Source organism: Dermacentor silvarum, chromosome 2 (genome assembly GCF_013339745.2).
Source record: "Dermacentor silvarum isolate Dsil-2018 chromosome 2, BIME_Dsil_1.4, whole genome shotgun sequence".
Classification (NCBI taxonomy): Eukaryota; Metazoa; Arthropoda; class Arachnida; order Ixodida; family Ixodidae; genus Dermacentor; species Dermacentor silvarum.
The window spans coordinates 196,885,935-196,911,958 of record NC_051155.1 but is presented as its reverse complement, the minus strand read 5'-3'; the positions used below and the strand labels follow the sequence as shown (position 1 = coordinate 196,911,958).

At 49.3% G+C, this 26,024-nt stretch overlaps 1 protein-coding gene across 1 annotated transcript in view; it reads right to left on the bottom strand.

The window, feature by feature from the left end:
• Nucleotides 1-908: 908 nt before the first annotated feature.
• Nucleotides 909-26,024, bottom strand: part of LOC119440641 (BMP and activin membrane-bound inhibitor homolog) — a 32,725-nt gene continuing 7,609 nt past the window's right edge. Inside the window, exons 2-3 of the mRNA XM_037705533.2 lie at nt 8,565-8,879; nt 909-7,491 (exon numbers count right to left, since the gene is read on the bottom strand). Of these exons, the coding sequence (XP_037561461.1) occupies nt 7,187-7,491; nt 8,565-8,879 (620 nt within the window). The 3' untranslated portion in view covers nt 909-7,186. The remainder of the gene's footprint in view (nt 7,492-8,564; nt 8,880-26,024) is intronic.

Sequence of the window (26,024 nt, the reverse complement as noted above, 5' to 3'; positions counted from 1 at the left end):
TCTAGGCGACGTTTTACTACAAATTAAATCTCCGACAAGTTGTCACACAACTCCGGAGTCATGGGTACCAAGTGATAATCAAATGAATACCTGAACACAGCGGTATCCCTGGCAATGAAATGACCCACAGGCTTACATTCGCGCACCTTCTCTCCGCCCAAGCCAAGAAGCCTAATAACCAGCTATTTTACCTGACTCCACGCCATTCAATACAGGACCCCATCTTCGATCTGCAGAAAGCTAGGGCCAAACGCACCGCATATCTAGTTGCTGTCGTCAAACCGCCATCCATAGCCCCCATCCTCTCCCAAGAACTCTCTCGCAGGGATGCTGTGGTCATCAGGCACATCCAGACGGAACACTGCTGACGCCGTTCCTGATGAGTCGATTCCGAGGCAATGGAGAGTCAGCATCGACATCTGTCACCCGCCTCCAGTGCTATACCATTGGGTTGATTTGGACCACCTGCTCTGGCACTGTCCAGTGTACAGCGCGGTTCGGACCAAAGCGGGACCCATTGCCGACATCACTTCACGCATGGGCGTGTCGAGTGCCATCATCATCGCCGGAACACGCTGTGGAACTGTGGTGGGCTCTCCAGTCAGTACTCCGGGACCCGGCGGTACCACCAGTGGGAGACCGACGGCCTGGCGTCTCTAGGCAGAACAGGGCGCCCGATCGGATCCACGCCACACTTGCATGCCTCCTAGCCCACTCAAGTGTGCAGAGATAGCTGACTCTGCCTCCCTTAATCCCCAGCCCTTCTCCACCACAGCGCATAAGAGCGCTAACAAGTGGAATAAACGAGTTACCAACCAAACCATAGCCACTAAGCAACCACGGCGGGTGTATACGCTGTGATGCGTGAGACAGACACGAAAAGAATAAAGAGGCGCAATCCACTCAGGTTTGCTTCAGCGATCAGTTTTTTTATTCTCTTGCATCATACATCAGTTTGCCAGCGTGGCTTTTTCTTAAATATAGTAATAATATATAATAATTCATATATACAACAGTGTGTCTTAAAAAAGGGAACAAATCGCGCTGGCACAAAACAGAAATGGCACTCCGCACCGGCACCACGCACAAGGGAATGGGCGGAGTCGGTGCGCAGTTCGGCATTGGCACTGACACTGCGCATTTTATTTATTTATCTTTTTTTAATTTTTTTTATTCGGTCTCCCAGGCCGAAAGCGAAAGAGCAGTCGCGCCTTAGACACGGGGCCTTCGCTCCGCGAAGTCAAGCATAGAAAACTGTACAGCACAATAAGAAAAATATGTACAAAAATGTCGACTCTATGGCACAAGACACGCGGTGGCGCCCGGCGCGGGCTGTTTTCTTTTTTTTTTTTTTTTCTGTCTGCGGGCAAGAAGCCTGCGGGCGCCGGGCATGGCACGTATACAGGATGCATAATGTAACGGTGGCTGTGGCAGGTACGTGGACAGCTTTGGCGTATTTTTTTTTTTTTCTTTTCTCGGGCGTCCATGCGCACGACATCCTTTCTCCACACTGGCTTTGGAGGCTCTCAGTTTTTCACATGCGCAGAGAACTAAAGTAGCAAAACTTCCGATTGGCCCCGTGTTTTGAGAATTGGCACTGTTTTGCCTAAAACATAGATTTACGGACCGTCGCGTCACCTGTGGGTGGGCACCTAAACTAATGCATGCCGCCAATGGTTAAACCATTGATATACACGTGGCACTAATGTTTCACAGAGTACAGACTGACAAGTGTTTTTGATTTCTCCATGGTGGGAAGCAATTTTTAAAAAAATCTGGTTCGGCTTCGGAGCTTATTCCCTATGTTCGCTGTTAAGTTCTGGCGTAAGTTCGGGGTGCGAAACGGTCGCGTTGGCGGCTGGGCGACACATAATTGAAGCAACGTCGTTTGCACGTGCGCACGCAAGTAGGATTTATTTCTGACGCAGTGCGCGATCCCTATTCGAACGACAAGGTTGGAGCAACCGGAGCTAGTCGGTGATACCTGATACTATAACAAAGACAAGAACAACAAGGACGAAACGCTCGTCTTCGCCCATCTTTTCGCCTTTCTCTGACTCTTGCACTGTGCAGCTGGCATTCTGTTAAAGAAAGCGGATCGTTAATCTCCGCGTGTAAGAGTGGCGCTGAGGCTTTCTCCTTGTCTGAAATCGAACCATCGAAATTCTTTCCAAGACATGCTGACATGGGCATGCAGGAAGACTCCTACATGACTAATGCCAATTAAATTGTCACATATGTCGGCAAAGGACGATGACTCGAGGCGGGACAAATCGCAATGCCGTATGGTAGGGTGGGATCGCGCCCGTAAAAGAGGGGCGTGTTTCGCCTCTATCTTGACGCTAGGCTACTTTGGCTTTTACACTTTTGTAACACATCTGGAAGAAGGCCGCAGTCGCAGCCAACCTACTTAGACCCCTTGTGGTTGCTCGTTGAAAACATCACAATAATCATGCATTGTTTTCGAGCAAACATTCAACACTTGAGAAAGCGCGAAATGGTCGAATTCACGGCCACGTGTATGGAACACCTCAACACCACACTCTACACACGGAAATGTTGGTGGCAGTCCCCGTTCCGCCCGTGCATTACCGAACGGCAAACTATTATGCACGTGCTGCGAGCTCAGCGGACATTCAGAAACAATCTAGGGTATAATGCCAGTCATCACACACCATGCAAGTAAATATGCATATTCAGCCACCGCTCCGGCGTTATACGAAGCCGCAAATAACGACGTTGTGCGCCGGCATCGTTTCTCTCCAACAGCGTGGAGACACACAGGCGCGTGATGTCAACATGCAAACTACGTCCCAACGGTCTGGTCATCCGGAAGCGCTTTGCGTTCCATTAGTGTGCATTTGCTTTCCGGGCGTGACGCCTCGGGTAGAGCCCCGCCGATTGCGCCATCTCTGGGTCTATGTTTAGCGCGGCCGCGCGGATCAAGGAACACTTTCAGCGGCGTTGCGCGCCCCGCGTGAAACGAACAGCTGCGCCGTCATCATCCCCGGTGGCAGCGACATGCGGCCTCTTTTCTTGGCCCGGGTAACGAGGACCTGCACGTTGGTATCGTTTCCATCGGCCCGGCCTGTTTTGGCTATCCGTCTAATTGCACTCGTTTGACCGTTAACGCGAAAGCGCATGCCACCATCGCGCTTACCAAGGCATGCTGCAACCTTTCGTTCCGTTACTGATTACCCTATGGCGACAAAGCACGCAATAAGATTCGAGAAGATGCCTCCTGACTTCGAAAGAAACATGGCAGCTCACCGGCTGTAGCAACGACAAGTATTGCAAGTGCTTTCCACACAGACAATACATCATTCGATAACCGTTGTCCAATCTATTTATAAGTAGACAGTATACATTACTGCCTACACCTTCGAAGACCTTACGGGAGCATGAGGTGTAACCAAAGTGAACGTGATGAAGAGCTCAACCAGAAATCATGAGACTTTCAGACTGCGAAAACTGTTCTCCAAGCTGTTCCAATTTTAATGCCATACTTTTAAGAATTGCGGTAGTGTTGGGCTTTCGACTAGTATGCTAAGGGCTGTCCAAAAACATGGCGATCGTATCAACATTAGTTGAACAGAGCAACTATTTCGTATTTTGGCACACAGTATCAAAGTCTAGCTGCACACTTGCATGTAACGTTCCTCACTGAATGTTCTAGTTCATGCGACGTGCGTGAACGTTTGCAGCAGCGGTTAGTGCGTTTTGTCAGCGAAGTCAGACGCGACTTGCATTCCGAATCACACTGTGCGTCATGGGAGCAAGTCACGCTGGCGCAGATGGGGCTGGAGACGGTCTTTGTAAGGACAGTTTTGAAATTCGCATGAATTACGTCGCGCTATACGAACTGAGAAGCCAAAACTTCGCCCAATTAAACGTTCCGCATCGACTGTATGTCCTCGGTCAAAAGTATTCGCTCGACGGGACCAGTAGTCTGGCGGTGCGGTGGTGCTCGTACGACGCTTCCAGTACTCTAATAGACACGATAAACAATAACGCAGACATCATTCCTCATTCGCTAAATCTTCGAGATGCAAAGCGTGTCGCGAGATTCTTACCGCACGACCAGGCGGCTGATCCGGTCCCGCGCAAACTGCCCATCCGCAACAATGTGGTTTCGACGCTGCTTTTCTAATATTGCCGCCAAGGGCACTGCATGTGTGAGTGGGTTGTCGGTGCAAGGACTTGCCCCATTCCGGAGGTCAACGTGACCACGGGCTGCGGTGCACTCCGCTCCTACGTTCCCGACTACAGCTACTCGGCCATTGCTCTTTACTGTAAGGCAGGAAGCAATCAGGTAAGAGACGGTTGAGCTTGAAGCGCGCGCGCACCCGTGCGTTATATATATATATATCGTATATATTACACTCGCATGGAGGGCCACCCGAAACTTTATATATACTTCTACTTGCTACGTGCTCGGCTTTGATGCGACAGAGAGAGGCTGGTGTGTATAAAAAAATGAGTGTGCTTGCATAAAACGTGCGCAGCCGCCCTCCAGAAGCGACGCTATATATAGTAAGGCTATAGGCAAATGTGCAATGTGCGGCGCTGCCGTGATTGTCGCACTACTTAGCGCTATTAAGCGATCTTTGCATTGTGCGTGTAAGTTACGTAGGGGAAGCTTTCACGAGGCAGCCTATTGGCAGCATTCGTTGTCGATGGGACGGCGCGGTGCAGTCGGCATGATTGGCGTAATCTAGGTATGATATAGTCTGGCGATTAAGCATCCCTCCGAGAGAGAGAGGCACAAACACAAATGGGATCTTTACCTCTCGTTTCTTTTCACTCTGTTTGACGTTAGCCAGTTATTAGGAGAATGTATGCCTAATCGCTCAAGGTTCGTACTTTTATCGGAAAAAAAAAGGGGGGACGATACTGGAATGTTTACGTCTTCGTTTACATTAACCGGACGCGAACTGATCGAGCTAGAGGTTGGGCTGAGGCTGACCGATCCGACGTCGCTTACATGAACGCGTTACGCGTCTTATTTGTTGCTGGCTGCGAACCGGCTCGTCAGCATTCACGTGAACGGTGCCGGTAAATCTTTTTTTTTTCTGCACTTCGGCAACATGCACCTTGCGTGCGCGCCCCAGTCTGAGCTACCATGCATGAACACGGGCAAACACCTAATTAACGTGGCTGCCGTTCAATTATTTCGCAACCCATGTAACGGCTACCATCGTGCGCAAGGAAAATTTATGCAATCCTTTAGTTCGACTTCTCGGAATCCACGTGATCTGAAGGCACCTGTTGACTAGCTTTCACGTGGTTGATACACAGCCTAACGATTTTTAATTCTTTTACACAGTGAACGACAGGACGGACTAAAAGGCGCCTCTTAGGCTAGAAAGCCTTTCAGCTTGCTTTGGATAAAGGGCTTATTTTAAAATAAAAGCGGTTACAGTGTTAGCATGCCGTATTCTACACCAGCCGCTAAAAGGTTCTGCTTGGCACTTCTTGAACAAGAGGGGCCCCTTTGATACTATGGCTAATTGTCAGCTGACACTACTCTTTCTAAACTGCATGAAAGCGGACGTACATACTTCAAGGGCAATTGGAACCGCAGTTCCGAAGTCCGGAAAGGACAAGGCTTCAAGTGTGGTGGTGATGGTAATACTTCCCTTTGCTCACGTAATATACAAGAAACTTCAGAGGCAGCTATAACGCTCTGGTAAACAGATATATCTAGGATGCTAAATGGTTGTAGGCAAAGTGGCACGAAGGCAATGCTGAAACAGAGCCCGTGTACGGACCTCTAACAAATTGGCGGCATGGCTTGCTATTCATGAAAAAACTACTCTGGCACGCTTCTATTCAGTGTGTACTAGCAAGCGTACCGGTAATGCGGTACATGTAAGTGATTTAGGTACTCTGTGGAAGCACGGCAGGCATCATTTGCCAGCGAAAATACTGGCGTCATCGTTTAAATGGGAAGCCATGAAAGCGTAAGTGCGAGCGAGCAAAGGGAGAAGTAAGATTCCTCGAATGCTCGCGTGTAACCGCGCGTAATCTACAAACCCAAGCACAGTTGGTGTTCCTTGGTACTACAGGCTGCCGAAGGCGAGCGACTGTTCGTAACAGTCGGGAAATTCAAATGCCAAGACGCGAACCAGGTATAAAATTCAACTGTTACGACGCCGCACCTCTGATGAACTAAACCGGGACCGCGCTCGGAGCTACTAAATGCATCGCCTCTTCATGGCCGAAGGGTCCGACATGAAAGTTTGCAGTAGCTGAATATCTTCAGCCGAAGTATTACAAAATCAGCGCTAAGCATAACGTCAGTTTGTGCGAAGGATTCGTTAAAAAATTCTGTAGAGTTGTTTGGCTGAACGTCACAGATAGCCTGTAACACCTCAAAAATGCATTATGGCGGGACAATCTCCCGGCGACATAAGAAAAAAAAACAAAACGACCAAAACACTGATAACAACACACGAAGCAAATAACTCACTCACGCAATGACTAGGTTCCCGCCTGTTCACCACGCAGCATTCCTGAACTGTCCGTCGAGCCCTTGAAAAATATGTATACTGAGGCCATGTTCACGATACTCCGCAGGCTAGCATGCATGACTAATTTTCACAGGAAGCAGCAGAAGCAGCAGGAAACAAACAATCTAGACCAGTTCGGCATTGCGCCGAGAAAGCGCAGTTTCGCATAATGGTGACGTCCATTCAATTCACGGCAACTTTTCTCCCGACGCTGGAATTCCAGATTGGCTTTTTAAACTCATTGGGAAAATTCTGGATTCCAATACTGTTTTGGCGGAACTTCCCCAATGTGAGCACCAACTTGGCGAACAGCTCCTAAGCATTTTTGCGACGGTCGCACATACCTTAAGAATGTGAAGGTTAAAAGCTTGAACACCCGCTTACTTAACGAAGGGGCGCCGGCGACAGTTCAGTGCGTGGTTACAGCACGAGCTAACAAGCAACAGTTCTTCCTTTTTTTTTTTTTTTTGATAGCACTCTTTGGCACCACGAGGCGGAAACGTCTTTCAGCAGCGTATGCAAGGCACAACGTAGGAATAAATAAAGGAAAAGAAGAGCGCGTTAAAAAAAATTAATAACACGAGTGAAGACGGTGGTGTGGTAGCGATGCTGGAAGCCCTCCTGCTGACCGCGCGCACATTCTTGGACGCTGCGCGGCTGCACGGGATTGCACGCTAGACGAGCACGACAGCACCCTTGTCCGTGGCGTTTGCGGCCCCGTCGCCGTTGAGGCAGCAACAGCGGCGTATGCAGGCGCGAAGCAGGCCTCGGTGTCGGCCCTTGTGCAGCGCCTCGTGGAAGTTGGCGGAGGCCGTGGACGGAAGCTCGCTGTCCTTGCGCAGCAGACGGGCGGCCAGCAGCACGAGCAGCACGAGCACCGAGCCGCCGGCGATGGGCACCGCGATCACCGCCGCCCGGAACCACACCAGGCGCGTCAGGGAGGAAGCGTGCTGCTCGCCGCCTCCCCTGGTCCGCGATTCTGCGATGAACAGAGGGAGGATTCTTTAGGAAACACGCACACTCTTAACGAGCTGTCCTTAGCGAACACGTCTCTGACGTGCCAAATGAGTGCCGGCAGAAAAGGAGTGCAATATCTGGTGTCTTGGCGATAGGCCAAGTCCGATCAGGACAGTTGGGAGGATGGACGGCGATATAGGTAAGCCCAGTGCAATTAGCGAACTTGTGCAAGGCGGCAAGACATTTGGAGGGACTTGGTAAGTAGCCATAGGGAACTGCAAAACTCTTACAGCACGGTACCAAAGTGTCGTGATAGCATGGATCTAGCATTGTCGCGAAGAGACCGGAGAAGGGCTTGGCACTATTCGAGATCGACCAAGGGCGGTAGGGGAAACGTAAATGAATCTGGCAGTGGATGCTATGCTAGGTGCTAGTAAGAGACAGCTCACAGACGCAGCGCATCTGTATGGTTGGAACTTGAGAAGGACAGTGTCAGTGCTACTACTGCTTTTCCACGGAAAGCTGCCCGCAATGTGAGCGAGTGACTATTCACGTGCAACTGAGAATATTACTGTGCTCGGCATTAATTACAAACTGCAGGCGTTGCTGTCCTCGCCTTTTTATTCACCGTCAAGAATATGCCTATTAGAGCCCTATGAGTCAGCGGTCGCAGGCCATCCTGCCAAGAACTTGCTGAGGGGATATTGGTGGGCCAGTCGGCTGGCCTTTATTGTTGTAAAGGCAGCGCAATTGTGGACATATGAACGAACATCAAAGAAAAGAAAGCTCGTTTTTGTCTCCTTCGGTGTTCGCCCATGTTTCGTCAAGTGCGCGGCCTTATTGATAGCTTTCACGTGACGTCACGCATCCACCTTATCACCATGTCGGGGCACCAACATGGCGACTACGAGCACTTCAGCCCAATCCATCTTATTGAAAGCTTTCACGTGACGTTACGGACCCAGCTTATCATCGTGTCGGTGCACCAACATGGCGGCTACAATGACGCCAGTGCAAGCCATCTAGACACCAATAATCATGTCGGAGCTGTGCCGGGGAATACAAACGCACGTTCTCCAACCTAGCATCACTTACCGGAAGCACCAGGCTCTTGGAAGTCCCTCTGGAAGTTGCACATGTCGTCGCTGCAGCACTGCCGACCTTCTGAAGACAGAGGAGCCTCCAAAATCGGCGACGATGCGCCGTCAGGTTCCTTGCAACCATAGTTGACCTCGTCTGCCACGTCGGCCAGAAGGTCGACGCAGCCGTGGCGTGGCGCCGTCGTCGCGGCGGGGTTCAAGGCCGACGACGTCATCTGGACGCTCTCCGAGAAGCAGAGTCCCAACTCAGACTTGCACATGTAGCCCGTGGACACGCACGGTGCCAAGTTGCAGTGGCAGCGGATGTCAGCTGCGAAGAATCGGGTGTGCAGTGGCGTCAGTGGGGCCCCGCCAGCTACAGTATACTACAAGCACTGGATATGTTTGCACGAAACCGATAAAGTCGGGTCGATTCAACACCACCTAGATAGCACAAGGCCTGTTCACTCCGATTTATGACGTCATGCTACCTGGCCCGAAATTTTTGGCCCGGTCACGCCATCTTCGTCACGCCAAGGCTGGCGTGACGAAGGTGGCGACGCCAAAATCACTGTTGCTTACTCGGGAGCATCCCAATTAGATTCTATGGCAGTCGGGCCAGGTGGCATACCGTCATGGATCGGAGTGAACAGGCCATGTGCTATCCAGGTGGTGTTTGTCGAGTAGGCTTGTCGGCCCGAAAACCGGCCGTCCGGTTCGTATAAACGTTATATAGCGGTTCGGGCCGAGCGACCGTCGAGGCGAATTCTGTCAACCCGCGGCGAGACAGGCGAGGGCGGCGAGATGCATTGTAAATATGGTCAGGTTGGGTTAGGTCAGCTCGACTTCTGACTCGACCCGCTCGCATCGACTTCATGTAAACGAATGTTTGTTTCGTAACCAGCTGTAAAAGTTAAAAACTCAGGTAGCAGTGCGAAAACGTCGGCAGGATCGCAGGGCTGTCGTAAAGTTCCTGTCCCTTACTCTGTTGCGCGAGGACTCACTAAACCGCGCCCGACTAGGTGGGGCTCTGGCCGAGGAGGAGATGGAACGGATGGATAGGGCTAGACTTTTCTCATTCAGTGACATTACCCAATTCTACAGAAAGTCGAGGTGTATATATCCACCTCCTAACCCAAAATTAAACACGTCCCAGGCGGTTGACTGGAGGCGACTTCAAACCAGAACTTACACGAACCCGGTACATCTTAACCGCATGATTCCGGATTTATACCCTGAGGCCAAATGTAAGTTATGTAATGATAGAGGAGCCACCACAGAGCACATACTCTGGGATTGTGAAATAGTTCAGAGGAGAATTGCAGTCCCCCCGGATGAACTAAGAGCGCGGTGGAGAACCGCACTGACTAACTCTGGGACCAACTTTGGGCCATCGAGCAAGCCCGGGAAGCCACCGAGAGACAGGGTCTCTCTGCTCCCCCCGGCGCGGCGTAGACCCAGGCCATCAATTTGCAGGATATTTATTAAAGTTGTCTCACTCACTTACTCTGAACGTACTATGACGCTAAGACGTCTTCCAGGCGCGCTATCTGCGGGTAAGCTTTCCTGCGCTGTCTGGGCACCCGACCACAAATTCAGACTTGCAGCCTAGCAACAGCAACATGCGATAAATACCGCAGAGTGCTGTTTTGTTGATCGTGGATACAAACTATTCGAGAATTCAGCCTCTCTCGCGACCAGCGCCCGGCAAATTTCGAACACGGCAGTACAATCAAATGGCCATTTTCGTCCCCATTATAATTTTATTGCCCTTTTGCCTTCCTCAATGCTTCGAACTTATTGATTCAGGCAGGCTTTTCAGCGTTCCTTTAGCAATAAACGCTTCTTTCTCGCCCTGAATGGATTACTTAAGAAAAGCCATATAGATCCCGCCTTCCCCTATACTACCCGGCATCTTCGGATGAAGCTTAAGCAGAGCTAATGATATGGACTCAACTTGCATGCACACATGTGCACAGGAGGTGAACAGTGTTCGCGTGAAAATAGAAATTCAGTTGGTCCGTAAATGAAAACGAAGTTTACAAAACCTCGATTCTACAAGAAAATGAGCGACGAGAGATAGATATAGATGGTGCTGTGTCGTTGAGCGGACCAAGGGCGGAGGAAAACGATGTGGACAAGATGGTGTGTTGATAGAAAGAGGAGGCAGATGGGTCGGAGTGAGACAGCACACCGCGGCCTGCTGGTGCGAGCCGGTTCCGGTGCGACGCACAGTGAAACAATAATGCGGGGGACGGATGGGAGAGCCGAATAAATTTCGAAATAGTGTTAGACGGCCACCGTAATTAAGCATGTCGCGATGACTAGCTTTCCATGTTAAACGCGACGTACGTGGTACACATTGCATATATAAATGTACGAAAACGAGTGCGGCATTTTGTCTTCACAATTGGCCCGTTGCTCTCGCACAGACAACTTAGACTTCAGGTCTCTCCATGTTTGAAATCAAATTCGATACTTGTTCATATTGTCCTTCGTTAAAAAAACAATGTTAGGATACTATTTCAAGAAAGTGATATGTGACGACTATGTTTCTTCAATGCTCATTTACACAACTTCGCACAGGAGGTGCACGCACTAAAGCGCACGCTCGAATCCGCGAAGAAACTTGGTGAAAGCAAAATAAAATTTCACGGCAATCAGTCCCCAGTCCCCCTTGAGTGTGACATTGTGTCCCCATTACTTTTTTTGCCCAGATATGAAGGGGGGGGGGGGGGTATCTTCGTTCATGAGCGAGCGAAGGAGGAGGTGAAAGAAGTAAGATTATCCTCAGCCTATAACGCTCAGCAAACGAGGACAAACCGAGGGCAATGCGAAGCCAACTGCATCTCCGTGTTCTCTACCAAGAGCAGCCGCACCGTAGGGGTCCTAGATGAAGGCGCGGGGGGTCCTGGCCCGTTTTCTGTCGCCGATATCGTCGCGCATCTCTCCCTTGCCCTTCGAAAACCCTTTCCTTCATTCTCCCCTGCTGCTGCTGCTGCTGCTGCTGCAGCTTCCGAACCGGAGGAGAGACACCCTCCGCGGCGCGGGGACCGGAGTTTCTGCCTGCCTCCCAGGGAGGGGGAGGGTCTGCCACCCCCAGACCGTGCGTCGAGGTTTTTGGACATGTGTGTGCCCCGGGTCGGAATAATGACGTCGGCCATCAGACGCGCCGCCGCCGGCACCGACGCCGCTGCCGTCGTCGTCTTCGTCGACGACGACGACGCTGGCCCGAACCCCGCGGCGGTGTGCGCATGGATGCGTGAAGGCCCGACTCAGCGGCGTCACCGCGCGCGCCCCCGCTCCGTCCCTCCGCTCTCTCAGCGTGGCCCATCTCCTTGTGACACCCTTCCTCTTCGCCCTCGTTGCTCCTTTTTGCCCTTCTTGGGGTGTTTCCTCGGCGGGCGGCGCGCACTTGGCGGACTGCCGGCGGCGCCGATGCCTCTCCTCTCCCTCTACTTCGCTTCCTTCTTGGCAAGTCGTGGCGCCTCGATCCTCCCCGCCACACTTCTCCATCCCTTGTTTATTTTCTGCGTATCGTCGTCTTATATTTTGGACGCAGTCTCCGTTTGCCCGATCTTCTTTGCTTTTTCGTCACATTTTTCTCCTCTTAATGAGAGGGGAGCGGGCGCCGGCGAGTATCGGTGGTCTCGAGCCAAAACAAACTCGCGAGGGTACCCCTCCCCCCCCCCCCCTCCCCACCAATATACATCTAGGCAGTGCTTGGGGCGGAGGGGGCTGGCTCTGACCCCTGCCTGATGAGCGATGGAAAGCGTGCGCAAGCTCGCGATATGAGAGGCGAAAAAAAAAAAAAAGATTAGCGGCAGCAGCAGATTCGATCTGGCCGGGGGTATTTAGCCCCGTTTCCGAGTAATTGCGATAGCGACCGACGGAGCTTAATTCACTCGGCCTCGCGGGGGCGGAGCGCGTTCGCCCTGATTAAAGCTCGCCGCGGCGGCATGGTCGCGCATTACGGATATTGTTGCCGGCCTCCCTCTCCCCCCTCCTCTACCGCCTTTCGAAACCTTCAAATTTTTATTTTGTTTTTGTTTCTACAGGTCCATTTCATTCTCACAAGTGGCGAAGCTATCTAGAAAAATGACAGGTCCACTCTCTAGTACACGTGGGGAAGTACCAATGCAACAAGCGGCAATGCTTTTCTTCAAAAAGGACCTTTCGGTTGCTCAATAACAACGTGTACTCTATTGGGCACGATGACCGGGAGTACTGTTTTACAGGCATCAAGAGAGAGAAAGAGCTATCCTGCAGGTTTATACGCGTGGTTCTTACCGATCAGTTGCTGACTGGAGCCTCTAACTCTCGGGAGCGCCTATCCTGCATTCTCTCTTTTTCGCCCGAATGCAAAACGCGCGCTTGTTTAAACCTATACAAACATCTATTTTAGTTACGTGAGTTAACATCCAAAAACTTATCCCTGCTCATATTTCCCTAATAATGAACTCAGAAAATAATAAACTCATCCCGCACAATGAAGCGTATTCGCCTGAAAATGGTCGTAATTAACAATGAAAGTGTGACGCACCGGTAGGTGTCATGCAGGAATATGCGGATTCCTTCGCATTTTTTATGACCCCCATAAAAGCAATAATAATAATACACGAAATAAATCTCCGGATGTTCTTTGACCACAGGAAAGCCCGTGGCATTTTTGTGCGTGAGTAGTTGAACGACTAAGTCAACAAAGCACGAGTAATTTGCTGCTGTTTTAAGCTTGTCAGCTACTGTATTATCTTCTCAGTCGCATTTAGGACGTCGAAACCACCATGAACAGATTTCGGCGTTTAATTTGTTTACTATAGCCTCCGCAATAAATTCCAGTCAGATTCCTAGTAAAGACGAGATCAAGGACAGCTACACGGCGCCTAATGAGATCAGGCTCAAAACGATCTAGAACTGATCCAAGCGTACTCTTGACAACAAAGGGCTTGCGACTGCAGTAACATTGGATATCTAGGACCCAGTAATTGGTCTGCTGCTACAACCTTTACTGAGCAGCTGTTCAGATGCAGAGCAAGAGTCTATCATCCTGGGCGTGTACGTCTTCGCTTGAGCCTTTCCCTGACGATCGTCTCTGTGCGGCCTCACCTTTACTGACCGCATACCTGTAGAAGCTTAGGCTTGTGCAGCCCGGTACACAGTGGCCTGGTACCTATAAATTTCGGTACCACTGCTTGAGGTTTGCTTCTGTATATAGGTTAAAAGCGTGGTTCTGTACATGGATTGGTTGATCAGTTAAGTTATCTGATTTTTGTAATGTCAGCAACTTTTGACGTGGGCTTTTACAGAGCAGGTGAGAAATTGTTATGGCTGCTTTAGCTTCAGTGACGTAGCTTCCACGTTTTATTGCCTCTTTCTTTTGTTTCTGGAAGTTGAACGCACTGTGAACTGCTGGTCACATACGTGCTCGCTTCGCACACGCGCGACATTTCTTCCACTGAGTTCATCTTCAGATGAGACGGGCCTCAAGCTTTCTCACTACGTGCAGGACGACGTGCCCTGAACTCATCGCGGCTTGTCTCTCCACGAACGATGCGTATCTAGGTTCTCCGACCCCCGCGAAATGCCTGCCAACATAGAAAGCGCCCCGCACAATTCTGTGACTGACTGCTGCCTGCGCGGCGACACAGGGCTTGAAGGATCGGAGAAGAAGCCCAGTATAAAGAAAGGAGGCAGCGGCGGTTTGTTGCGCGCGCGCCCGAGCCCTCAGGTGCGCGACCCCCGCGAGTGCCTCGAACCTCCTCCCCGCCCGGGATCCCGCGCTTTTCATATTCGCCGCGTCGCTGACGCCCAAGCGAGGCGGCCGCGGCGTTGTCGCAAGCCGCCCAAGCGGTGCGCCCCTCCTGTCGCAGTTCTATTCGTGGCCGCACCGCATCGCAGCGGGAAACGCTCGCGCACCTTGGCGAATACGACCGCAGGGGGGCGCGGCGAGCCCCTTCCACGCTTACTTCCCGCGCCGTCGAAGTTCTCTGCCCCGGGATGGTACAACGCCGCGATTGCTATCGGGAACACGCGCGTCGGTGCTGGAAGGAAGGGGAAAAAAAAATAATAAAAGTGTCGGCTCTGAGGAAGAGCGGATGAATACACTGTAGAGAGAAAGACGAAGGCGTGGCGGGGACTGCTGCGTCCGTCCGGCCGCCGTCAGATAAGAGCGATGCCAATCTACGCAGGATTTCCGTGGACCGAGCTCGAGTCCCATCTCGAGTTCCCATCGAAGGCTATATGCGCGCGCGTCCGAGCGAGCGGCAAGAGAGGGGAAAGAAAGGCTGGCCACAGCGACGATATCTCCTTCTCAGTCCGTTTGCGCACGGATTGTAGAAAAAGAAAGGAGAAAGAACGGCGGCCAACGAACGACCGCGAGGCAAAGCCGCGCACAGTTGAGAAAATCGCCGCCGCAGGAGGGGCGCGAAAAGAAAGGAGCAGCAAGACCCAAGTTCACGAATCTGAAGAAGTTTTTCAGCTGTCCAAATGACGTGTTTTCGTCATTACTCATCCCTCCCGCATTATAAGTAAGAAGGGACATTGCGAGCGCCATTCGTTATTAAAAGCGTCTGAGCAAAGACCCATAGAGACATTTCTTCTTTTCCGAGCGCGTCTCGAAAAGAAAAGAAAAGTTAACGAAGTGGGCGCGAACGCCCAACGACAGAGAGTTCTGGATGGCCCCTCCGTCCATTCGCGGCGGCCACTCGGCAAGTCGAGGACTTCTCGCCCGCCCTGTTTCTGCCCGATCCATTACACGGCCACTTGATGGATGATTGTCGGCGGGTCGCACGCCGGTGGAAATGGGTCACAGGCGCCGCTACAACCCTTTCGCATCGAAATGTGCCATCGGCGATACATCGAAGTGCCCTTAACACATGCGGGAAGAAGGAGTAACGTCGCAAATGCCTCATTCGCGAGATTTGCACACCAACGACGTTAACTTGGCCTTGGGAATGGCGAACAAGACACACGAGATGCTATCTACTTTTATCGGGAACGTCGCAGAGGACTTGTCAAAGGAATCCCATACAGCGCTTTACTATTCCGACAACAACCTTAGTGTAGTGGTTTCCCTTAGTCTACGTTTCTCAGCGATGTGACACAGCGCTGAGAACTTTCGTTAGGTCGGCAACTCCAGTGCACGTCAACACTTATGGATTTCACTCCTTCTTTTCAACTTTTTCACCCCTCTCCCCCAGTGCAGGGTAGCCAACCGGGCGCAGTCCTGGTTAACCGCCCGGCCTTTCCCCTTATAAATTCCATCTCTGAATTACGCGGCGCCTTGTTTGCTTCGACATTTTGTATTTATTTCATTTTATCGTTTTATGGCGACATGAATACGAAAGGAAACTTTTGCCACAATCTGTGAACAGACAGATTGCGCACCAAAAAACAAAACCAGATACGTAAGAAATGTCCTTAACTCTCAGAGTTGACGAAGTCAGACACGTCTATTGCGGATCGTATGAACTTTAGAATATCTAATTTGAGACGCACGGTGGCACATTATTATCAAACATGCGTGTGCTACGTAGGTGCCAGAGAAGAGTCACGTGAGCCTGGTACGGCGGCCAGGACACGCTGTGACGCGCCTGCCAATTCTCTCGATCCCAACAGACTCACTCGGTCAACGAAAAACTTAGTTTTTAAACTATATCCTTTCTGCGCCGAGATTCGTGCGAAAGCTCTAGCTCAGGCGTGAAATATTACAGTTCCTCAGTGCGAGCCATTCTGACGGTGTTCGATACATTACGCTAAGCCGGACAGCGATAACAATAGCACGCTATATTTAAAGCCACGGCGCTGACCAATAAGCTATAATTCGTTTCCCGAGATTAGACAGGTCATCATTGGTAGCAATATCTTTTTGCAGGTGAGAATTCAACTTCTTTAACTTCAAAATTTAACTTCTCGCATTGACGTCTCGACGATCAACCTCTATAGAGTGCGAGACAAGGTCAGGTATACAAATTAGGACCATACGTACCATAATACTGAGACAACAGTATTGTGGTATGAGACTATAGCTCATTGAATTTGCACAGTTTGTTCAAGGAAACCTGCTCTAGGTGATTTCGCAGTTCGTATTCTGGCCTATTGACACAACGGCGGAGAGAGATAGAACTTAAACTGGGTCAGACGTAGTGAAATATAGCGGGCTCGAGGATATTGAAAGCACAGGCACATTTATGTGCATGCTGATTGCAGTTCTATGGCCACGTCAATATTCCCCGATAGACATCTGGCGTCGTAAACGAGTGTGAGAAGGCTGTTTCAAATTTTCTTCTCTATATAGATGTGAATGAAAATGTTCACTTCGCCAGCTTGTCTGTTGCAAGTTTCTGAAAGCGCTTTTCGAAAAAATTAGCCCACTTTTTCTGCTGTATGAAGTAAGGGTCATGGCTACACCCCCCCCCCCCCCCCCCCCCCCCCCACCCTTTAACCTAGCACTGCCGGTTCAATCTTCATGGAATTTCACAGAGACGCTTAGGCTCGTTAGTTCGGCTTCAGGTCTATCCTCTCAGTCATTTAATTTGCTTCCACTTCTTTTAAAAATTCATTTTGCCCTTTACATGATCCCAGCGCAGCCCTTGATGGCATGGTTAAGATCTGTCTGCTCTGGGGAGGTTATTTTAATACTACATTTCGCTGCTTGATCACCGCCGCGACTGATATGAAGCGGGCCCTGGTCGATGCAGTGGGACGAAGAGCCTAAATTAACGAGGGAGACTTGAGAATGCTGCAGTTTTGAATGTCACGGAGGGAGCAGCTCGTGACCGCAGCGTTGCCCACCCGCAGTGGAGTAGAGGTGGTGGAAAGAGAGTATAGGAAAGAGTGGGGGCCGAGAGCGCACAGCCGTATATACGAATGCCGGCTTAATCGCCGGAGGTCACGTTTGATGTTCCGCCAAGGGTACCAATCATGCTAATTAAGAGAAACCCGCCGGGCTAATTGGAAAATTGCCGTCCGCTCTTTTAATTCTCCTTGAGCCACACACGGCGCGCGTCTCTTGTTTTCTTTAAATACCGAACGTAGCGCGCGAAACGAGGTATATGGCTTCAGCCAATTATTGAGGCACGGTGTTGCACATATCAATTGTTCGTGCTAGGCACGCGCGCTGTATAGAACCATGTGCGGAGCCTTGAATGTCTATTATAAAATATACGAGAGAGAGACAGGGGGGGAGGAAAGGAGATTAACCGGGTTGCACCTGGTTTGCTATCCTACCCTGGGAGAGGGAGGAGTGGGGAGAAAAGGGAGAAAGAGGAAAGGGAGAAGGAAAGAAAGAACAAGTGACGCGCGTGCGCACACATAACAGCGTTAGCACGTTATCAAAGCGGTCGCAGTGCTGAGACGTGCTAGTCGTTATTGTAGAATACGGCATAAATAAACGCCCTTATTGATTCGTGAATATGTAACGCTTTTTTGATCAGGTTCCTGAGCAACACCCGCCTTTCTGTTACTTGAGAGCAGAGGAATTGATGGGTGCTCAATCCAAATTCATCATTTCGTATGAATCGCTAATGTGATCGACAGTGAAAAGCACATTCCACACTGAGACGCAGGATCATCTCAAAAGATAAAATCACCCGTCGTAATGTAGAGGACCTCTGAATCGTTGCGTTTGTGACATTTTAATTGTTAGCGACAGCGTCAACGTCACTATATAAACCATTTAGTAGCGCTATACCTATGGGCGTGATATACAAGTTTACTACGCGATGAAATGCCACTCGAACGCACTCGGGTGGAGCGGTGTCTCTCGAGCTGCTTCTTAACGCAAGAATAACCGAGGGGGCTTTATAGCGAAGCGCACAATGACTAGTTCAATAAACCGAGAGCGGTGTGACCTTCGTTTCCAGTCGAGGCGGCGCATGAGCTGGAGGAAAGTTGATAAGTGCGAGGCTGATTAGATGTCTCTTCTCGTAATGCCGACACGCTTGTCGAGCTTCGGCTAAGAGCAGCCTCGAAGCTTGAGGCTTCCTGCATTCTCATCCCGTCGGGTAAGTCGGATTAGACGAATACACGGAAGCCACACGCAGGACGGGGGGGGGGGGGGGGGGGGGGGGATTATGTACTCAAAGACAACTATGGCGTGAGCGCATCGATTGCCGGAAACAAAGCGAAAGCCGGCTCGCGAGATTACCTTGAAAGAAAGCAAAAGGGGGACAACTTTTGGGTCGTATACTGCTGGCCTGTCTGCACAGAACTTTTGACAAACATTTCTGTACTAGCAGAAAAAGAGAGAGAGAGATTGACAGAAAAGCTGCGACGTCAAACTGAACTACTATGTTCTAACTGCTGCTCAGCGTCGGGGAAGGAAGAATGGGAACAAAATGAAATAGAGAAAGCGAGATAGAAGAAGATGATACAAAAAGCAAAAGCATGAACAAAAATTAAAGGTTGGTCGGAAACCCTTATCAAAATCATATATCCAGTTCGGTCTCTCTCTCTCTCTCTCTCTCAAAAAAAAAAAAAAAAAAAAAGAACACCCCACAATGGGGTTCATGGCCTGACACAAGGAGTATTTTGGCCATGTACCCAAAAGAAGGCTTTCGGAAAATGTCCGTTTATCGATGCGTGTCAAATATCCCCCCATTGGTCGTCTTTCTCGCAGGTACAACGCACACACAAAGCGCATGGTCTATAGTCTCCGGCACTGAGCAGTTGTCACAGTCCGGGCTGTCCGCAAGGCCAATAAGATGGCGATAGTAATGTGTAAAGGTGACTCCATATCTCAGTCTGCGTAGAAGGCTTGCCTGGGTTCTTTGGATGTAACACAGTATGCTGAATCGAAGCTCGGTATCACGTGGATGAAGGTGGCGATGACGGTGTGCTGGCTGAGATTTCCGTACTAAACGTTCATACATCGCTCAGTCGTCACACTAAACGAATGGATCCTTCCAAGAGGGACCCCTCAACACCGCAAAGCTATATATGACAGCTTGCTGATCTACCTTATAAGGAGCGAAACAATAAACCTAATCTAGCCACCTCACCGGAAAAACCACTGGGGTTGCCTTTTAATACATGTACATTTTTTTATTTAATAACCGTCTTTCTCTCTCTCACTATTCGGTTTCTGGTGGCGATAACGAGAATCCCTGTGCCTTAAAAGCGCGTGAAAGCGGAACCTTAAGTCAAGCCGCAATGCTCTTGCAGCAATAATGACGTCAGTCTAACCGTGTGCGGAGGCTGGGTAAGTCAGAAGGCCAGAAAGATGCAAAAAGCAAACGACGAGTGGCGACACCACATTTAGGTTTTCGCACCGGCGCTCAGCGATCAATGACGTCATGTCTTTTTATGATAGTGTTTGCTCGTCTATCCATACGGAAGTAGTATATTCCAATATGAAGGAAGCAAGCCTCGACCTAGCATGATCTGATAACATTTCCTGCGTTAAAATGGCACAACTACGAGATCATACTTTGTAATCTGCGACGTCACACCCGCATATCAGCGCTGCGGTCCGGAGACGAAATTGAAAGTGTCGACTCCGTTTAAAGTGTCTAATCCACCAGAAGTTTTCATGGACGGGGGGGGGGGGGGGGGACGCAGTTTCGCATCCGTGTGTACATACAATGCGTTGACATGACACATGACAATGTGGCCGTGATTACGTTTAGCGATTTAGAGAATTGTCATAGGAATGGTCAAACCGTTTGAGAAGCGTATGCCATATACTACATATAATACGCAGTTCGTTGGCGATTTCATTGCTGATGTAAGTGGAATGACACGTTAGCTATACGCTTTCTTGCAATCCACGTCACAGCCGCTGTCACATTGCGCCTGCGCTTTTTATCCCGTTTAATTATTCAACACGGAAGTCGCATATTTATAGATTAGCTGCGCGTGACCACATAGATCACACCGGCGCATCCGTGCGATATCGGAAGCTACGAGCTGTGATGAGCAAAACCTCGACCTCTAAGGAGCGGGCAATTTATAATCAATCAAACAAGGGCTCAGATGCTAAAAGAATTCCCCCTTTTTCCTACACATCTTCAAACCCCATTACGGGGCTTTTTTAGAAAAAAGAGAGGTTAACTACCCTTCTTTTCCTTTCCCTCTCTTTCTGTCATGATCATCGCTGACGCTGCGTGCCTCCATTACGGGTTAAAAACATATATGGGAACGTCAAGATCTGCTTATTTTGTTATCTGCTTTTCTAACCAGTCGCAGTTCGAAAAGGAACCTTAGATATATATTAGCGAGATAAAAATGTCGAAAGAGAAGGAAAAGGAACGCATAAATTACGGTTTCTTGGTTAACGGCCAGAGGCCAGTGAAATGATGACGATGGGTGGGTGGTAAAAGTATGAGGAGGCAAATGAAAATGAAACCTCCGCAGTCATGATAAAGCCATAAACAAGCAGAGAGCGCGTTACACTAAAGACTTCTCGCGGAGAGAGTTTACGGCTCCGGAGCTTTAGAGACGCAAGCAGTCAGTTAGCGCTTCTTTCGCGTTCAACAAGAACAAACGCTCACGTTTCGCATAAAGTTTAAGACACAGCCGCGCGTGCTACATTTTCTCCGGCCCCGACGCAATGAGACACTTCGTTTTCGCGGACGAATCGAGAGGAGAGAAGCAAGCAGCGCCGGGAAAGGAAATAGAGAGAGAGAGAGAGAGAGAGAGACAGAATAGAGCAAAGCGAAGGGTATGCATATAAAACACAAACGGGGGACGCTGTTCTTGCGCCCAGTTCTCACACGGCGAAATTTAAGCTTCTCGAATTTCCACCTCTCCTGACTGTGATGAGACAGGCCCATATACGTTCGCGTAGAATATGTACACACAGCTGGAAGTAGTGGCTAGGCGCTTCTGCTGGCAGTCTGTATAAAATGTGTCAGAAATGTATTTACTTCCCGACTTCCAAGTGCAGTCGGAGACAAATCATCCAGCGGCAAGGAAGAAAAAAATAAAATAAATCAAGACAGAGAGAGAGGTAGTAAGACGTTTTGTCGGTACAAGCATGAAGTGGAGCCCAGAGAGAGAGAGAGAGAAAAAAAAGAGAACTTTATTTACAGAAACTGCGTCGATGTCGTCTGCTACCCCCCTGTTTGCGTTCTTACCTATTTCCTTAAATGTTAGCCGAAGTCGTCTGGCCGAAATCTTGACTACTTGAGTGACAGTTTCACAAGGCAGTCTGTGAGTTTACTGTGCCCAAAAATCTTTCCGGCTGTCAGGTTGCCGTAAAACAAAAAGTTGGGCCATCCGTTGCCGTACACTAAGCTGTCGTGCAGTTAATAGAGGTAGAGAGAGCTCTTGAGACAAGGCATACGGTACAGCGTGTAGCCGTATTTTCAACCCGGAGCTTGATTTTAGTGCAGGTGGCCATGGAAGCTTGATACAGACATCGTTAACTTGGCTTTGCCAGATTTTATACCAAAACTGAACCACGCGCTGTAGATGCTTAAAAGAGAGAGAGAGAGATAAAACAATTTCGAACGCCTCCGGGCTGAAACAAATCTGCACACACACACGGATGTCTTTGCGTGGCACCTTTATTTGCGATCGAAATCGAACCCAAATCGCCATAACCACCGTGCCACGGTAGCGGGTGTTGTTGATCGCCCCAGAAAAAGAACAAATTAAAGTTTTCTACCTGTGCTATGGCTGACAAACATTTACAGCAACAAGCTGGCATCCGCCTAAGGGATTTCTTCGTGGCCACAGAAAAAATTGTGCGGATTTCATGCGCTGTGGCTATCGAATCTTTGATTGGTGTTTGCGAGGAACGCTCTTGTTTAGCGACCATTTGCAAGGGTAGACCACACGACGAAGTCGGACACGTTTTTCCCCGTGAAACGCCGGGCTCAACGTAAACCATGTTGTTCCCTTCACCTTTATCTCCGCACTCAATGCACCGTATAGTTTCCTACTAATATTACCAGGGGAAACTCTGGCATTGTGATTGTTCGGCTACCGTTGGAATGATTATTAGTACATGGCTTTGTCTGATCTTCGTGCTTGTGGCTTTGTTTACTACGCTTTATCTGCCTTTATTGGCTTAACAATTGCATTTTTTTTCCTCACGAAGATGGCAATAAGGCTTTGTACACATACATAATCATAACCATTGCATATTGTTGCGTTTACAACGCAATATTTTGTTCAAAATGATCAAATTACAAAGGCACATAACGGTTTGAGGCACAGAAGGACGGACGTTAATCAAATTCATCGCACCATCAACCCATCACGCTTGTAGCTCTCATAGATGCTATAGCGCCAGCGATCCCTTCAGTACTTTTTTGTAGGAAACTATATGCAATGCATGCTTCGGACTCTGCCCCCTCCCCGTTTCCTCCAATACTTAATTTCTATACACTGCATAAACTCCGAAAAGTAAAACCGGGTTACGAGATGCGTGAAAACATCTTCCGAAAGAGTTTTGTCTACTCTACTAAGTTGGGTTCAGCAGAGAATCAGGGGCCATATTCCCTAGGCTTTTTCTATCGTTCGACCACGTTGGCTAACAATATGCTCGTTGGCGCGATTGGTTAGCGCTTGTTCTTACGAACCGCCCTGAAGCATGCTTTGTGAACATGCCTCGCAAACGTAGTGTATAGGTGTCAAGGCGTGTTAGTGTATACTGTGAATTTTCATGCCTATCACCGGCGCAATTCGTTTATGGAAGGCGGGATTCCGACGTGCTGGCACATCAATTAAGGCTGTTTCGCGCTCACGTTGTAACGTTGCTACGGTGAAAAGTAAACTCCGAATGACCTCAAACTACGCGACAGGTGCTCTTGACGGATGATTAAAAAAAAAAAGAGAGAGAGAGAAAGAATTATTTTATTAAAAATAGGCAATTAAACGACTCTCTCCGGGCAAACAGGACGAAGACTCGCCACATTTACCACTCCACTTTCATTGCATCGCGTTTTTAAAAAATACCATTAGCGAAAAAGTGCTGCGGCTTTCAAAGCGAGAATCCATCTCGCCTACTGCGAACTAACGGTTCGCTTTCTTCCGTACATGCAAGGGAAGATGGCGTTTTTTTGGTATGACTGCCGCCCTAATTTCCGTGTACCTCGAAGCGTCGACTGTATAGCGTACGATCCGTGATGGTCGCTCTAAAAGTCCATTATACACAGACGCCCGAGAAAAAGACCGAGAGAGAATTTGTGTTATGAGCTGCCAAGTCAGGGTGAATTTACAGCAGTGGCACAGTTTCTGCCTTGGCAACCGAGTCGCTGAGGAAATTATAGGACAGAAAGAGAGAAAAGGAAGCATGTGACAGCACGACCCCCGAGGATTGCAAGTGTGACGCCTCGTCCGAATTCGCCGGAATAGAACGCCGTAAATTCTAAATGAAACTGCCGTTGTGCTTTGTGAAGTGCCATATAGTATATATTCAGCATACCATGAAAGCGTGACCCAGGCCCGGAAGAAATTCTCGGTCGAATCCTCTCGGACGACAATTTTATAGCTGTCTCGTTTCTCAATAGAATTCAGAAACAAAAGCTGCAGCTCCTTGAAAAGGAGCTGTGTTGATGGCTTTGATAGAAAGCTAGACAGGTAAGGGGGCCAAACGGCAGCTCGTAACATGTAAGAGGCTTGAAACCACTTCTAAATTAAATGAATGGGTCGTCAACAGAAAATATAGGAATGTAACGAACAAAAGGGGAGAAAAGACACTAGAAAACTTCCACCATTACAATATCACTGTTAGGGTCACTGAGCCTGAGAACGCGCTTGTAATGCGGGATCTGTTTTGAGATAAGCTTTCAAAAAGTATGTTACAATTGCAGATCAGGTGCAAGGGTTGTTCAATCATTTCAAGACTTGTTAACCCGAAAGGACAATCGGCCAATGGCAAACGGCAATATACGACCGAAACTTTTTATAGAGAGTGAGAGAGAGAATAAACTTTTATTTTTATAAATTGTTCCTCGGTAACTGCATTTTGGAGCTCTATATACTAGCTATATAGGGTATTCAACAGTGCGTCGTTTTAGAAATATCGCACGCATCAAGGTTAAGCTTGGTAGGAATGTAGCGTATCTTAGAACGTGACATGATCAACATTTTCGAAGTTGTAGATTTTCTGGGAGCACGGTAAAGTAAATTGTAAAATGTGTGATAACTGCAGTTCTTGGTGTTGGAGTTCACGCTGTAAGAAACTTCCCAAGTGCCATCGGAGCCTTTAAGGCGCTTCTTAGAGCGGTCGATTAAATGTTATAATGATCGCAGTACGCAAACCGCTGAATACTTTTGCTTGATGCTGTGCGCACCTACACGGGAGTCTCTCTATACTTAGAATGAACCGTTGAATGTACACCTTTACATAGGCACATAACGATTCATTTGAGGACGTTAATTGTGAGCGGTCGCGCGTTTATCGCCGCCGGCGCAACAGCCGTGGGATGGCTCGGCGAGGCGCACGAAGGCGATAAGGATCGAGGATGCATGAGCGTTGCGGAGAAGTTGCGCAGAAACCAGAGACGGCTCCCTGCCGGGAAAACGCTTCGCTGGAACTTTGGCTGTGATTCTGCAAGGTCACAAAGTCTGCCATTTTCCTTGCTCTGAGCTTACACGCCCTTATCGCACAAAGTAACAAAAATGTATGAAAGAGAAGAAGAGAAGCTGAAAGTCACTTTTGCGAGAGTCACCTTCAGCAGAATTCGTTTACCCTTCAGCTCCGCAAGACAAATCGCCGGTACGAAGCGCGTTGAAGCGACCACAGAGGAGTCAAAGCGCTTGCTACTCCTCGTTCGGAGGCACGCCAACAATTAAGGTTACTGCCAGTAACCCAGTAAACTAAGTTCTACCTGTAACTACGACATATTTGCACTGCTAAGCGTCGCTGCTGAGGCCCACAGTCAGTTATGTTTGTTGCGGCGTTCGCTCTGAAAACGTCTTTATGGACTCAAACCTTCGCTACGGGAGCTCTACAGAAACCGGCCATGTGCTTTTGCGGTTGGGCACGCCATAAAACAGGGCACATGCTGGTTCCGTCTGTCATGGGGCCGTATTTATGTTTTATGGTTGGCATGCTGACAGGCGCTCGCCGACGCCATGTAAACAAGCGTGAGCCCCTTCTCGAAAGCACTGCAGCAACTGCAGTCCGTGCCTTTATACTCTCGCGCAAGAGCGCGGCAAGGAAGAAGGTGCTCTCTCTCCTCACGACGGAAAGGTACTACGCCGCAACGTCTCCGTGCAATGCAGGCTAACCCGCCGCGGGACCGCTTAGTGGCTATGGCGTTTCACTGCTGAGGGGGCGATGCAAAAACGCTCGTGTACTTAGATTTAAGTGCACTTAAAAAAAAGAACTCCAGGTGGTCAAAATTATTCCGGAATCTCCCACTACCACACGCCTCATAATTAGATTGTGGTTGAGGCATGTACGTATAAAACTCCGAAACTTAATTATTTTTTTTTTTCGAAGGCTAAGTACGGCTCAAGTAAGCCAAGAACCGTCTGCGTATTTCAGGGGAAGGGAAGACGGCTCGCCCGTCGTTGTCCG